Source organism: Chaetomium globosum, genomic scaffold (assembly GCF_000143365.1).
Source record: "Chaetomium globosum CBS 148.51 scaffold_3 genomic scaffold, whole genome shotgun sequence".
In the NCBI taxonomy this organism is placed as follows: Eukaryota; Fungi; Ascomycota; class Sordariomycetes; order Sordariales; family Chaetomiaceae; genus Chaetomium; species Chaetomium globosum.
Window position 1 is genome coordinate 818092 of NT_165978.1, and position 14840 is coordinate 832931.

At 55.4% G+C, this 14840-nt stretch overlaps 7 protein-coding genes across 7 annotated transcripts; 5 read left to right on the forward strand and 2 right to left on the reverse strand.

Annotated features, from left to right (window-relative positions):
- Window positions 1-445: 445 nt before the first annotated feature.
- Window positions 446-1813, forward strand: CHGG_05550 (uncharacterized protein; the record flags this gene model as incomplete). The annotated part of the gene is made up of 5 exons (XM_001221644.1): window positions 446-469; window positions 636-765; window positions 833-910; window positions 1054-1440; window positions 1644-1813. The coding sequence occupies 5 exons, from the start codon at window positions 446-448 to the stop codon at window positions 1811-1813; spliced, it is 789 nt and encodes a 262-aa protein (XP_001221645.1).
- A 1080-nt stretch (window positions 1814-2893) lies between these two features.
- Window positions 2894-3537, reverse strand: CHGG_05551 (uncharacterized protein; the record flags this gene model as incomplete). Its single annotated transcript, XM_001221645.1, has 2 exons — window positions 2894-3258; window positions 3471-3537. 2 exons carry the CDS (start codon window positions 3535-3537, stop codon window positions 2894-2896), a joined length of 432 nt encoding a protein of 143 aa, XP_001221646.1.
- A 1527-nt stretch (window positions 3538-5064) lies between these two features.
- Window positions 5065-6940, forward strand: CHGG_05552 (uncharacterized protein; the record flags this gene model as incomplete). Its single annotated transcript, XM_001221646.1, has 6 exons — window positions 5065-5079; window positions 5173-5322; window positions 5381-5716; window positions 5776-5940; window positions 5994-6863; window positions 6920-6940. 6 exons carry the CDS (start codon window positions 5065-5067, stop codon window positions 6938-6940), a joined length of 1557 nt encoding a protein of 518 aa, XP_001221647.1.
- A 1880-nt stretch (window positions 6941-8820) lies between these two features.
- CHGG_05553 (uncharacterized protein) lies at window positions 8821-10302 on the reverse strand (the record flags this gene model as incomplete). The annotated part of the gene is made up of 1 exon (XM_001221647.1): window positions 8821-10302. The coding sequence occupies one exon, from the start codon at window positions 10300-10302 to the stop codon at window positions 8821-8823; it is 1482 nt and encodes a 493-aa protein (XP_001221648.1).
- Window positions 10303-11079: 777 nt separating this feature from the next.
- On the forward strand, window positions 11080-11594 carry CHGG_05554 (uncharacterized protein; the record flags this gene model as incomplete). Its single annotated transcript, XM_001221648.1, has 3 exons — window positions 11080-11181; window positions 11262-11325; window positions 11383-11594. The coding sequence occupies 3 exons, from the start codon at window positions 11080-11082 to the stop codon at window positions 11592-11594; spliced, it is 378 nt and encodes a 125-aa protein (XP_001221649.1).
- A 492-nt stretch (window positions 11595-12086) lies between these two features.
- On the forward strand, window positions 12087-12828 carry CHGG_05555 (60S ribosomal protein L34; the record flags this gene model as incomplete). The annotated part of the gene is made up of 3 exons (XM_001221649.1): window positions 12087-12124; window positions 12217-12340; window positions 12640-12828. The coding sequence occupies 3 exons, from the start codon at window positions 12087-12089 to the stop codon at window positions 12826-12828; spliced, it is 351 nt and encodes a 116-aa protein (XP_001221650.1).
- A 651-nt stretch (window positions 12829-13479) lies between these two features.
- Window positions 13480-14391, forward strand: CHGG_05556 (uncharacterized protein; the record flags this gene model as incomplete). The annotated part of the gene is made up of 2 exons (XM_001221650.1): window positions 13480-13945; window positions 14189-14391. The coding sequence occupies 2 exons, from the start codon at window positions 13480-13482 to the stop codon at window positions 14389-14391; spliced, it is 669 nt and encodes a 222-aa protein (XP_001221651.1).
- Between the last annotated feature and the right edge of the window lie 449 nt (window positions 14392-14840).

Consider the following 14840-nt stretch of genomic DNA (forward strand, 5'->3'; position numbering starts at 1 on the left):
CAAGGGACCCACCAACCCTTAGCTTGGCAAAACCCAGGCCCGCTGCCTGCCGCCTGCCCCGCGGTGAGCCGGATTTCAAAGCAGTCGCAAACTTGCAAGTTTCTTGAATGTCGGAGTTTTGACTAAATGGGGGATACAAATACTATGGATGGGGTCTCTTTTCATACTACAATACTAGAGCCCTGTATATCTGCCCACTAGACTCCCCTGCCCTCACAGCCTTGCACCGTAGCTCTCCGGTCTCTCACGAGCTCTCTTGAGATCCGAACTCGGCCCTTTCGGGTATTGGACCCTTATGTATCGTGGTCCCATTCATATTCGTCCCATCCTCGCAATATCCGGATTGATCTTCGTCGCATCTGTTGGCGCATACTCGTGGGGGCGACAAGGAACTCAGGAACAACGCCGACTCCAATTACTCCTTAATAACAACAATACCGGCAAGATGGCTGTCATTACCCCTTTTCAGGTGAGTCAAACCCCAACTTGGTTCTCATTGGGGAATATGTCTTTTCTTTCATACTCTTCCTGACAAACCCCCTTTGCTGTTTCATACCCCCTTTTGATGCCTTCCCTTTCCCTTGGCACGACCCAGCAAAAGGTTACCAAACATGGACTGATGAAACCCGAACCAGACCCTCTTCGCCGTGCCCATGACCTGTGAGGGCTGCGCCAAGGACATCTCGAGCGCCCTGCACAAACTGCCAGGCATCACCAAAGTGGAAGCGAATGTCAAGGATCAGTTGGTATCAATCGAGGGGACAGGTTCGTATGATCGTGCCACCATTGTTCAACTTCATCGTATGGTGTGGCTGACCTAGCATCTCTATAGCGGCACCTTCCGCCATCGTTGATGCCATTCAGGCCACTGGGAAAGACGCCATCTTACGAGGGTCAGGTACTTCAAACAGTAAGTGCAGTGCTATACCAGCCTGGCCCCTTTTTCATATGTTTTGGTGTGGCCGCACCCTTGGATAATACAGCCAAGGCCGATCCTCAAATCTTCCTAGAACATTTGCTGATTCGTTCTGTTTCCTGTTTCCTACCACACAGGCGCCGCGGTCAGCATTCTCGAGACATACCATCACAAGCCAGACGCGGAGGTGACGCCTGCCGGAGTCCCCGGCGAGAGCTGGGTGAACGAGAGGTTAGTCAGGGGCTTGGTGAGGATGGTGCAGGTCAGCCCAACCGAGACCCTGGTCGACCTGACTGTCCGCGGAGTGCCACCGGGGACGTATCGCGCTACCATCCGGGAGTACGGAAACCTCAAGGATGGCGCGTCGTCAGCAGGGCCCGTCTGGTCAGCGCAGAGCAAGGAGGGTGGCCCTCCCCGCGGAGTCCTGGGGACCGTGGAGATTGGGCCGAATGGGTACGGGAATACGTTTATCAATCACCCCTTCCAGGTGTGGGAGGTTATCGGCCATGCGCTGGTGGTCTCACGTCACGACGAGAGCGACGGAGCCCCGCTTTCGAACGAGGAAGACACTGTGGTAGGCGTCATCGCCCGGAGCGCCGGGGTTTGGGACAACGACAAAACCGTGTGCTCCTGCACGGGAAAGACGCTATGGCAGGAGAGGAAGGATGAGGTGTCCAAGGGTATGTTGTGATGAGTTGTTTCAAGTACTTGGGCGACTTCATCGAAGCGCAGTCTAGCCCGTGGGGGTTTCCCAGGTTAGATCGTCTGGGCTACGGTCGTATTGCGGCAGTCGTAAAGGTTTGGGGTGGTGCAGCAGGATCACCCAGACTTGGGCATGCCGCTCGAGATGATCACGGGATAGCGCCGACGTGCTTGTTTCGAAGGTACACAGTCTAGGCAACCGAGAGATAGTCAAAGACACTCACCAATACCAACCGGTTGATGAGCACCCACCTTTTTCTTCTCTTCCCCTTTCCATCCAAGCTAGACCCGTCGGGCAATACCCCGGAGGCGGTCAAAACCAAGTGGCGTTCGGTTGGCCTCTCGAACAAAAAAATATGCAGGGGGGGAAACATGCTGTCGAATGCTGGGAACGCCCCCACTCTGTGCTTTCGCGAAGCACAACGGGAGCGTCTCGAGCTAAAGCCAGGGTGCGAGATGGGACGGAAAAGAAGAGTTCCGTCCCCACACATTGTGTTGGGAGCAATTGTGTATCAAGTTCAAACCAAGGATAGGTTTGAGAGAAGCAATTTTGTTCGCCATACCCAATGCGGCGGCCGAAACGCAACTTTCAATCTACCTTGGGGGTTTTGGTTGCATCTAAGGGTTTCGTGGTAGCAAGTTTGGTAAGCTCTTCACATGGTAAAAGATTGAATATTGAATCCATCGAAGCTCTGAGAATCGAAAGGAGGCTGGGTTGATGAAGCGAGTTTCGTCAGATTCTGGGCATCCGGCTAAGACCCACCAGGTGCAACCAGAAGAAGGGCCTAGACCTTTTGAGCGGGGAACTGGGAAATACTTTCGATGACTGGGGAGTCGTGAACTCTTTTGTTCATGGCCCAACAAACCATCTGGTGAAGTCAACTGAAGTCCGAAACAGGCCTGATGGATCGATCAAGATCTCGGTTTGGACAGCGGCCGTTTTCCGTTAGCGCCTGCTCGCTAGCGCGGCGGACTGCAACGCCATCCCACATGGCGTGGAAACCAAGGGCTTGGGACGGATATGGATTCGGTAGTGCTATTGATGAATCTCCTCTTTTTAGTTCAATCAGGACCCGAGCATTCGACTCCAGGAATAGAAGTGTGATGACGTGACACAGAGTGCAGGCAATCAATCAACTGCATCACTATCACAGACCGGTGCCGTTACATTGGCGGCGAGGCTCCTTCGCTCGACTCATGATAGAGCGGCCGAGCTTCTGTCAAATTAGCGCCGGTTATTTGTGTTGCCAGCAACTGACGGCCCCAAAGAATACCTCAGAAGCCCCAGCCTCCTAATCCACCGGAATGCACCCGTTGGTGTTGGTTGCTCGCTGTGGTGTTGCCGGGAGACGTAGAGCCGGGGGATAGGAAATGGTGAAGATCATCAGATCGGAATCGAAACTCGGTGGCGGCCAGCCGCACCATATTCGTAAACCGCGACATCTTCGTGCTCCGTACTTCGTAGTTCGCGGTTGATGAAGGCGGTTGACTGGTGGTCGACGTTGAGATTCGTAGCCGCCCTGCAACGCAGGGGCTAAAGCGGCCGGGCCCCCTGGTCCAATGAGGGGCCACCCAGCTGTCTTGGAAACGCTTGGTGCATGAGGAGCGCAGGCCTCTGATTCGCAAGGGTGCCATGAGACCTGTGACAAGTGGATGGGTTCGCATTGACCCCCGAGTCTCATTGACAGCCTCTCGCGGAGCCAAGACCCTACCTGCGGTGGGCCAAGAGCTTCTTGTGGCAGGCAGGAGATCATGCGGGACGACCGGCTCAGTTCGTTCTTTGAGAGAATGTGGGAAGACAACGGGCAGCTACTGGCAGATTTCTGTGAAGCCCACATTCGGATCAACTAACCTGTACTTCTGTACAAAAATACCTTTTCTTCTTCAAACGAACCTACCTCGGCGGGTCTACCATGCATGCTGTGATGCAATCCTTAGGTGCAGCTGCCATGACCGGCACGCATGGCGTCCAGCACATGGCCGAAGAAAGGCGCAGTTCCGTCTCGCGTCGATCCGGCAGCGGTTGACATGGGACCGTTCGATCTTTGCGCCATGCCTCCATGTCCGTGCCGAACTCCCTTCCAGAACAAAGCTTGGTGGTAAGAAAAATGGTTCGATCTCAACCACGAACATCCGATCGTACTTAGTTAGCCCATTGCCATCACCTTTTCTTGTCGTTAGCCATGAAGAAGTCTCATCGAGTGAAGTAGTCGCAAAGGGCGACAGGGCGCGCAGACTTTCCTCTCAAGCCCCGCTTTTTAAGGGTTTCGGGTTTTTTTTTTCTGCCCCGCCCGTACCAGCCCAATGCTCCCATTCTGGCAAGGAATGCCCCCTGTCGGCTGTAACAGAAGGCTTTTGAACAACGCTTTCGCAGTGATGGCCCTTCTTCCAGGCCTGGCGAATCCACCTGGGCGTGGCAGGCCCAGTGTCCCCGGTGTGCCCTGCATGATCATCTCCCCCAGTCCGGCCGTCTCCAAACGGGCCCTGAGCTGTAATCCTCGCTTCGGTATGCTGGGCTCGGCCACTTGAGAGAGGCCCATCCCGTTTCTTCCATGTCTCTCGGTGTTCCATCTCGCATACCTAATCTTCGTGACACTCTTCTCCTCCTTGCTCCCGCCGTAACGGCTTTCTCCATATACCCAACTTTTTTTTTTTTTCTTTCCTTCCGAACCGACCTCCGGCCATTCTTTTCCGCCAGTCTGGGAGAACTAGGACATCAAAGTAACCATCGCCCGGCAATCACCGGACGCTAATAATACCGAGGAGTCTGACTCGGCTCCCATACGCTGCAAGAGGTGCTGTTGGCTGCAGAGGGCCCAGCAGAGCTGCGCCGACTACCGACTTTAATTGAGAGGATCGTCAGGGACACAAAGGGACAAGAGAAAGGAAGCAGCACTGTCGGGAACGCCCGCTGCAGGACAGTACGGATATCTCGGACGGACAGACGCAACCGAAACTATCGCGGCCGACACCGTCTGCCAAGCTGGCACTAATTACACGACGAGCGTTCGCGAACTTGCTATCGACTTATCCATTAACCGACCGAGCCTTGGCCCATTGTATTTTCGTCGACGGAGAGCAAGAAGTCGACTGCAATTGGGCATCTAAAAAGAGCGGGGAAATTCGAGCCGTTTCCCATACGCACCCAGCAGCCCACCACCATCGCTGACTCGAAGAGCCAGCCCCCTTGTTGCCGCCCGCCCAGACGACATTAGCGCAGACAGACCCCTGCCACGCCGCTTTGCCGGCCCAAATTCCCCTTAACACACTTAAAGCCACCCGACCCCTCAACGCACGTCCAGCTATCCGACACACACCTACCTAAACCGCCCAGAGAATTTGCAGCTGGTGGCCGAACGGGAATCCCCTCGTGACCTTTTGCTCTTCCAAGGGCCGCAAAACTGCCTGGCTTCGACAGCCTTTGCAACTGCAGCACTTGAGAAAGCATGTCGCTAAAACAGGTGAGAAGAACCTCTGCAGACTCCACTTCGATCGGCACACTGGCAAACAACCTAACCAAGACACAATGACTGACTTACACTTACCCGTAACAGGAAATCGAGACATGGGTCGAGGCCCTGAAATTCTACGACAACAATGAGTTCGACGAGGCGCTCGCGTCGTTTGACAAGGTCTCGGACACCTCCAAGATTCTGTTCAACATGGGCGTCATCAATGCCACCCTTGGACAGCACGAGCAAGCAGTAAGAACCGCGCCCCTGCTCCCCTATGCGCCTAATTATACTGATAATGCTGGCACAGGTCGAGTGCTATCAACGTGCCCTCAAGCTCGATCAGTACCTCGCCGTAGCGTACTTCCAACAAGGAGTTTCCAACTTTCTAATCGGCGATTTCGAAGAAGCATTAGCCAATTTCAACGACACGCTCCTCTACCTCCGTGGCAATTCATTGATCGACTATTCGCAGCTAGGGCTGCTCTTCAAGCTCTACTCATGCGAGGTCCTGTTCAACCGTGGTCTGTGTTACATCTACCTGGAGCAGATGGAAGCCGGTATGCAGGATTTGGAGTATGCGATGAAGGAGAAGGTGGTGGAGGACCACAACGTGATTGATGATGCGATCAGGGCTAAGGCCAAGGTATGCGTTACCCAATATGCGGCAGCGCTTGGGTCCACCACTGACATTTTTCTCTCTAGGACTACACCGTCTTCTCAATCCCCGTGGGCGTCGTCTACAGGCCAAACGAGGCCAAGGTGCGTAACTTGCAACAGAAGGACTACCTCGGGAAGGCACGGTTGGTAGCTGCTTCAGATCGCAACAATGCCTTCACGGGCTTTTCTGGCACTGAGCTAAACAAAGCGGTAAGTTGCTGAACTAGCCCCCTTTCAATTCATCTTTACTGACCTTAAGCAAGATTACCGTTGAGGCCAAAGATGACAGGCCAGCTGAATCCCTCTCCTTTGCTGCGAGCAATCTCGTCAAGCCTGGTCTCCAGAGCAGGAGACAACAATCCGAGCCGCCAGGTAGCCGCAACGTCTTCCCCCCAACGCCACCTCCCGAGAATGACAAGCCTGCGCCCATGAGCCGCGGGCAGTCGGTACGAAATGGGCCCAAGCCTATCCCGAGCAGACTAAATCTGGAGAAAGTCCGGTCCAACGAGCGCTACGATAAAACGTCACCTGAGGATGGGCGGCCACGGCCGACACGCTCTGCTTCGGCTGCGCCATCTCGCGGCTTCTCCCAGCGCGACCCACCGCCGCGCCGAAGGAGGGACGAGGAAGAGGACGCTTACCCGGACGACGTCTACGACATGTACGGCGACGGTGGCGGCTCCCGGGCTAGCAGGTCGCAAAGGGGCGGCGGCGGCCGGACTCGAGAACGATATATTGAGGAAGAGGACGAGGACGGCTCCGACTACGACGACGCTTCGTTTGATGAAGGCGAGTTTGAAATGGTGTCGAACCGTCGGCCGGGACCGGGCTCGGTTGTGTCGGGTGGGTCGAAGAGGGGTTCGTCGAGACGGGACGCTCTCCGCACCATCCGTGTCAAGGTGCACGCCGACGACGTGCGCTATATCGTGGTTGGCCCCGCCATCGAATTCCCGGATCTCGTTGAGCGGATCCAGGACAAATTTGGCCTACGCCGCAGATTTAAGATCAAAGTCAGAGATGATGATTCACCCGAGGACATGATCACGATGGGTGACCAGGATGACCTCGACATGGTCATGATGGGCGTCAAACAAGTCGCGAGAAAGCAGAGGACGGAGACGGGAAAGATGGAGGTGAGTCTTGAATCATCAAATTGGATGTATTAGAAGCATACTGACAGAGTTTCTAGGTTTGGATTCAGGAAATATAACGGGTGCCGGCAAATGGAGCATGCGCTTACTGTTTTATACCCCACGCCGACCGCACCAGCGCCTGGCATTTGGCTACGAAGTAATGATGGACGCCCGCAACAATACCAACACCCACAACCTCTCGTCATAAACGATCACGATATCCTTTACATCTACCACCCTGGACTGTCGCTAGGCCCGCTTGTTGTTTCAATTCGGCCTTCTCGACAACAGTTTTCTCTGGACGTCATTTTTTTGCATATGGTATTTTTTGCATACTACCCGGATGCCCACGGAGAGCGGCGTTGAACTTGGCTTTTGGTCTAATCGCGCCTCCGAAGGGCCTGCCCCTGATTACGAGGCTGCGTTGATAATATATCTGTATTCCCCTTGCTTTTTTTTTTTTGTCACAGCATATCTATTTATGTTTCTTTTCCTTATTGCGCCTGTGGCGGCGTTGGAGGAATCAAAAAAAGAGAGAGAGTTCTAGATTTAAACTGGCTTGTTTGTTGCCGTGGAAGATGTCACGAAGATGTGTAGGAGTTTGATAATCAATCCTTCACACACATGCCCAATGCCTAGGCCACCATTCACGTCCTGGTATTAGCCGCGCTCCAGCCGCGTTCCAAGTGAGCTCTTGCATACTCGCACAGTTCGTCACACACCGTGTATGTCCCTTTTCATTTCTCTTGCAAGGAGCTGAGGATCCACCGCCCAGTGCGTAATGTGTCAAACACGACATGTGGATTGGAATGTACGGTGGGGATTGGTGATAATGTTCATTCCTCTTCCTCACTCTAAGAGAAGCTCCCTCCCCCACCAAAACAAGCAAAATCTTAAGAGTGCCTTGATAATATTGATCTCGTCACATTCCATTAACAGCTCACTGATCGTAATCACAATGTGGGAACCAGGATCGCTTTCAGTCTTGGTCTAACATGGTATGTACATCACCACAGTAAGAATGCCATCAGACAGTTTTGAGTTGATCTGTCATATACACCCAACAAAGAGAAGAGAAAGACGCCCCCAAACCACAGGGCTCCTTTTTTCTCGTCTCCATCTTCGGAATCCTTCTCGCCCATGTAATCTGTGAGCAGCAACACACTCCCAGTTGTGGTATATATCTAGGCCGGTGCATGGCCCGGCAGACAAGAAAAGGCAGAGTTAAGAACCTTTGGTGGTGCGGGGATATGTGAACGCCCAGAGCGAAACAAAACACGCCTGTGTCCCAACTTTGCCCCGGTTGACCAATTCTCCCAAGCTGGAAAACGCCGAGTGAGCCCATTCTGCCTTCCGCCCGAGTTGTCCTTATTGCCCACTCTGTATGGGTGACCATGGAATGCCCGTCCGCCTCTGCTCCATCCGAGGCGGAAGTGAAGAGAAAACAAAAGAGAGAAAGTGAAAAGGCCGAAGCAAGGAAGACCTGAGTCAGAAGCCGGGCTAAACGCCGGCAGGGAAATATCTACACACTTTGCGCACTTTGTCCCAATCCCAGAAACGCCGAGGAGGATTGAGTACATATACAGTAATTGAGAAATAAGAAAGGGCTAGAATGAGAAACCGTAATCCCGGTCTCTCTGCTGCCGACGGCCTTTAAAAAAGGGAAGGCCAACCCTGTCCTGATGATCCGGATTTCAGATCTCATGCCGTTTTTTTTTTGGCGTCCATAAAATGGGCGCCCATGAATTATCCCGCTTGATCGCTAGGTCGTCCCGTTCCAGTAGAAGAGGGAATATGGCCCCGGCGAACAACAGGATATGAAAGATCGGGTTCAGTTGGTCGAGCTTGGGTTCGGATATGCGGAACCCTCAGAGGACCCTAACAGCTGGCATGTTGTTGGGTCCCGGAATCGAGGCTTATAAATGTCCGAATAGCTGCCTCGGCAAACCTTCTCGGACTACGAGTTGACCATCATCGATAGACCCCTCGTGTCGTCATCCATCATCTGCAGGCCATCCAAGCTGCGCGGCTCCATCTGACCGAGGCGGCTCTCGACACCGCCTAGCCGGCCGTCCACGAGAGGTTGCATGCCACCGTTCGTTAACGAGTTGTTGCCAAGGCTGTTGCCGCCCATGTTGGCAGGAGGCATGCTCGGGGCGCCCATCTGAGGCACACCGTTGCCGCCGAGCATGGCCGACCGGCCGCCTTCGAGGGCCTCGAGCCGCTTCTCAATGTTGTCTAAGCGCGACACGATCACGCTCTCGAGCCGATTCATGCCCTGCGCGACCTCATGGGCCATACGGTCGACCTTGTTGGTCAAGCTCCTGAGGCTCTGTGCGACAGGCGTGTTTTCTTGACCCGGCACGGCGGCGGGGACGCGGGCCTCGTGGTTATGGCGGGGTTCTTGCACGACAAAGCGCCACTGATGTCCGAGGTTCACCTCACACACGGCCTTTGCGCGCCATGGACAATCGACCTTGCGGGTGCTGGGGTTGCGCTTCTTGGCAGTGCTGCTGTACTTAACACCGCCGCGGTCGCATACAAGATCGTAGCGCGTGGGTTTGCTATCACGATAGTTACTGGCCCGAAGCTTGACAATGCTGTAGCCCTGCTCTTTGGCAGTGCGTTGTACCGACGAGAGGAGGTCGTCAAAGGTGCGGTAGATCCCCTCCGGCGGCGGAGCTAGGCCGGCGGAGGAGCCCAGCGCGGGCGATTGCGGAGGCATCGAAGCGGACGAGGGCGCAGAAGGCTGCGGCTGCGGCGCCTGGTTGGCGTCGGACACAGGCCACGACGAGATGTTGTTGTAGCTAGCCGATGCAGAAGACGGGTTCGCCACGGAGGTCGGGGACGAGTTGCTAGTGGGATGAGGAGCACCGTACTGGTGCTGGAAAATGATGCGATCAGGCTTATTGGCAGCGGCAGCGGCGGCGCGCTGCTGCTGTTGCTGCTGCTGTTGCTGCTGTTGAAGCTGCTGATGCTGAGTCTGATGGTGCTGCTGGCCGTGCTGGCCGTGCTGCGCGTGTTGTTGGTGATGATGGTCGCCAGCAAGTTCGCTCAGACCGGTCAGGCCCGACGTGTCAGGCTGCGGTGCTGGCGCGAGCGTGGGCTGCGGGTCGGGATACTGTGTGTGCTGCGGGTTGGCGCTATAGCCGTTCATCAATCCCTCGGGCTCTGCGACCTGATGCGATCTATCAAGCTGCTGCGAAGGAAAGGTAGGCTGTTGTTGAGTGGGCACGGTGTCGACGGGCGCACGCACGGTCTGACCATGGTGACCATTTGTCACAGTGGCGGGACCCCAGCCCTGGGGCACCTGTGGGACGGGGGCCAGCGGGGCAGAAGCCGTCGCATTTCCAGCTTCCGACACGCGGGTCTGGCGACCGCGCTTGCGAGAGCGTGGCTGGGTCTGTGAAGGGCCTCCGGTAGCACCTGAGGGATCCATGGTGATTGGTGATATTGTCGGAACAGCCAGTGGGAAACACTGTGCAGCGCGGGTCCCGGAAAGTCGTAGCAGCAAAGCCTGGAGGGGAAATCGGCACCTGCTGGGGCCTGGTGCCGAGAGGCGCGTGTGCGCGATCGCCTTAACTAGGTAGTTTAGTTCTCGACTGGATGCAGATAAATCCGTTCACTTTGACGAGCGCCGAGAATTGCGAAAAATAAGTCGCTTTCCGACGCGCACAAAGCAGAAAAAAAAACCGGCAGATCAGTGAGATGTTACTGGCGCAACTTGCACTCTCCTGCGCTTGTTTGGGTTGGTTGGTTGTTGTTGGAGGCGACGAGCGAGTGAAGTGCTTTCTGGGTCGCTCCCTTCTGTAAGGTTGTTTGCTTGTCCCCGGCCCAGCTTCACTCCCCACCTTAGCCCGAAAACCTGGCAGCTGTTGGCCCAAGCGCCTCTGCTGGTCACCAGGTTGTTCACAATTGCATCAGCCACATTCTGGCTGGATGCATCTCCCGACCCACACCGCCTCCTGCTTTGGGGTAACAAGGCCAATCAGATTTAATTTCTGCTCTCGACTGGGAGCCCACTAACAGCGACCCAACCACTCGTCGTTCCTGTTGGTCTCGCTCAATCACACAGCTGAGATCCATCACATCGCATCGAGATATTCCAGATTTGGTCCCCAGTAGACGCGATTGAATGCAAACAGCAGCTGCATATATCTTCGGGCACCCCGTGTCTTAATTGACCCTGTTCTACCCTCTCTGCAGTAGATAGACGATGGCGGACAACGCCAGCACCAAGCAGCAGGCGCCAGCGACGGCCAAGAACGGCGCTTTGGAGGAGGAGCAGCTTGAGGATATGCTCTACCAGTTGGACCAGGTGCATCTCCAGGCAAGTTTGCTCCAATTCCATTTGTCACCGCCTCAACGGCGTTTTGTTTTTCTGACCTGTCAATGCAGCTGAGGCGGCTTCGCTCGGCGCTTCCGCGCATGTTGGAACCTCTGATGGTCAAACAGCCGTCGCGTAAGTCTTCGGGGCGCTCAAACCAGGCTACCACGGCCAAACTAACAACAACCCCAGCCCAGGCTGCTTATGCCGCCTACATGCAATCCGTTGAGAGCACCCACAAAGAGGTGTCGAGTTTCCAGGAGGCGATTCTTCGCCTGCAGACTGACGGCGTCCTCAACAGGGCACGTACTGGCCAAAAAAATCTCAAGGGCCTCAAGCAGTGGCGTGCCTCCGAACACCCCGACTGGGCCGATTCGGATCGAAAGCGACGTCGAATTTCTTAGACTGGGCAATCAATGATAAGCTGACTCGGGGTTGAGCAGTCTTGTGTGTTTCTTGGGGGCTTCCAGGCGTTTGGACAATGGCGGGGTGATCTATTATTATTATTGGACTGGGATCTGGGGATGATATCTGACCAAGGGGAGTGGGATCATCATTGTTTTCTGGGGCATTAAAGACAGCGAATCAACAAGAACGTCGTGAGGTGCTGGGGCCGATGATATTCGGGGTGGGGATGGGGTCCTTTGTACCCGCCACAATCGTGCACCAGCCACAGTGCCACAAGGGTTTGAGGATTTGAATGAAATTATGCAGGCCAAGTGGTGCCGGCTGGGATGTGTTCTGCCGGGTGTCAACTATTCGATGCTGAAGCAGAGTGGGGCAACCGCATTCTGCGCCCACACAGAAATTTACAAACTAGACCTCAAAATTAAACCACCTCGCACCACCGTGATCGAGTCGACGGAAACCATCACGTCAGCGACAACACCGCAGAAATGGCCCCCTCACGAGTCACCTACCGTCGCCGGAACCCGTGAGTTTCTCGAAGTTTTTGCTGAGATTTTAGAAATTGAAAAGCGGAGGAATCGATTAAGAGGAGATCGGCTAACCTGGCTCTGCTTTCAGGTACAACACCACGTCGAACCTGACGCGGATTACGAAGACTCCCGGCGGCAAGCTCCGCGTTCTTCACATCAAGAAGCGCGGCACTGCTCCCAAGTGCGGCGACTGCGGCATCAAGCTCCCTGGTGTAAGTGGTTTGCGATCTTGACAGACGTGCATGTGGGGAATGGGAGGATTTCGAACGAGGAGAACGATCGAACAACACAGCGAACCGGCCTCGGTCTCACAATGATACCGGCATCGAGAACACGATCTAGATCGCATGCCGAAGTTTCAGTTCAACCAACCCAAGTGTTTCTCGACCGACCAGTCCACCGATGCGTTATCTCACGACACCCACCACGATGGCTACGGGGTAGCATGGAGGCATTGGATGTGGCTATGCAATTTCTGGACAGCAGCGTGCTGACTCGGCGCTTCTTACAGATCCCCGCTCTCCGCCCTCACGAGTACGCTCAGATCTCCAAGCCCAAGAAGACCGTCCAGCGCGCGTACGGTGGCTCGAGATGCGGTAACTGCGTCCGGGACCGTGTTGTCCGGGCTTTCCTCATCGAGGAGCAGAAGATTGTCAAGAAGGTGCTCAAGGAACAGAGCCAGGCCGAGAAGAAGAAATAAATACGCTTGGTTTTGGTTCGGGGCGACGGGTGCTAGGTTGACGGTCACATTGCTTCGGTGTTCACTTGGGAAACGGGCGGCATGCCATGCGCACGCACATACAGCCGGGGTTGGCTGTCTCTGTTCTTAGGGCTGCTTTCTACTCCGGGATGAGGTTCTCAATGGAAATGGACTTCAGGCCGTGCTTACCGGTGCTGGGATGTTGTGGAATGGAGCAATGGGCGTGTTGAGCGCCGAATGACAACCGGTTACGGTTACGAGCGAGCAATCCAAGCAAAAGTCGCGCCCATGTTGTTTGCCCGGATGTTGATGTGGCAAGGCGTCTAATCATGAAGAATCATGGTCGTATGCAAGGGTTGCTTTACATCACTGTTATGCCAGGCTGGGCGGGGTGGAATCTTTGCCCATTTTCGCAGCCAAGAGCTGCTTCTGCCTTTTTTGCCCTGAGGGAGTATCTGCTGGTCCCAATTCTTCTAACCCCTGCAATGACGTCGAGCTCCGCCTAAATTTCCATTGATCCCAAATCCAAAAAGTCTCCCCAACAGCTTCAGCAAAAACAAAGCCGCATACCAGTCACCCCTGCGCCTCTTGATTCAGCCACCGACAACGCCTGTCAAACCTGTGGTAGAACCTGCCCAGAAAATAACCACAATGGCAGCTCCATTAACACCCCTCCGCCTTTCCTTATCTACCTTGCGCATCCTCCGCCAGACCACAACAGCTCGACATTTCACACAAGTAGCAACAGCAACAGCCCACGCAAGCTCATCGCCCCGAACGCCCACCTCCGCACGACCATCTCTCCCATCCCACCCACCCACCACCACCACCACCACCAGCAACAGCCCTACCCCCCACCTCCGCCACCTGCACACGACTCCGGGCCGCGCCCGCCAGCGCCGCACCCCGCTAGCGCACAACCGCGAACCCGTGCCGGCGCAGGCGCCGCCGACCGACCTCGGCCAGCTGGACGTGCTGGGCGCGGCGCCGGTGCCCACCACGGCCGGTCGACGTCTCCCACGCCGACGGCTTCTCCCTCAACTCGGGCGTGCACATCCGTGGAGGGGCCGGCGTCCTGCTTGTGGGGGGGGAGGCGTTCGTTTGGCGGCCGTGGTTGGTAAGTGGTGGTGGTGGTGGTGGTGGCGGTGGTGGCGGTGGTGTTGCGGGGAAGGAGGGGAGGGGGGCGCGGTTGCTGAATGAGAAGGGGCAGTGGGAGGTCGGGGAGGAGGCGTGGGCGGTGCTGGCGGCGGTTTGGCCGAGGCCTGGTTAGTGGTTTTCTCTTCTTTTTATGTGATTCAGGGGTGGCATGTACTCTTTGTTGAAAGAGCTTGTTCTCGGGCTAACCACGGTGGGACAACAGATCTGCTGATTTTGGGACTCGGGCCTGAGATACGCCCGTTGAGCCCTGCTACGAGACGGGCCATCAGCAACCTCGGGATGAGGGTCGAGGTGTTGGATACGAGGAACGCGGCTTCGCAATACAACATGCTGGCGACGGAACGGGGGGTGGAGGATGTCGCTGCGGCGTTAATACCAATCGGCTGGAAGGAGGGTGCGCAATGAGGACAGGTTGGGCCCAAGGGCGTCCCTTGTGGTGAAGTGGAAGGAGATGGGCGGCTGTATGATATGAGTTGGCTGTGCTTTGGTACGCAAGGCGAGAGTCTATGGGATGTGTGCTCAACGGCGAATATACGGATGGATACCATGGCCAGCTTATGCATTAGACGGTATCCAGGTCCCAGCAGGGCAGCAAGAAGCAACAGTGCTGGTCCGAACGAACACAACGTTCGTTACCACAAGAGGCCAATCGGTGTCATCGATCCCTTCCGCTCCGAACTTCAATCCCGCAAAAACACAAGTCAACAATGCTGAAGCTGTTTTCTTATACTGGGTGGATATCTAGTTGACTCCGCACCGTCATTACCAAGTTCTATCTCCCCTAATCAAGCTAACATCTGTTTTTCGAGTACACAGCATACAACGCCCCAATCCGAGCGCCTGGCTTTTGATAC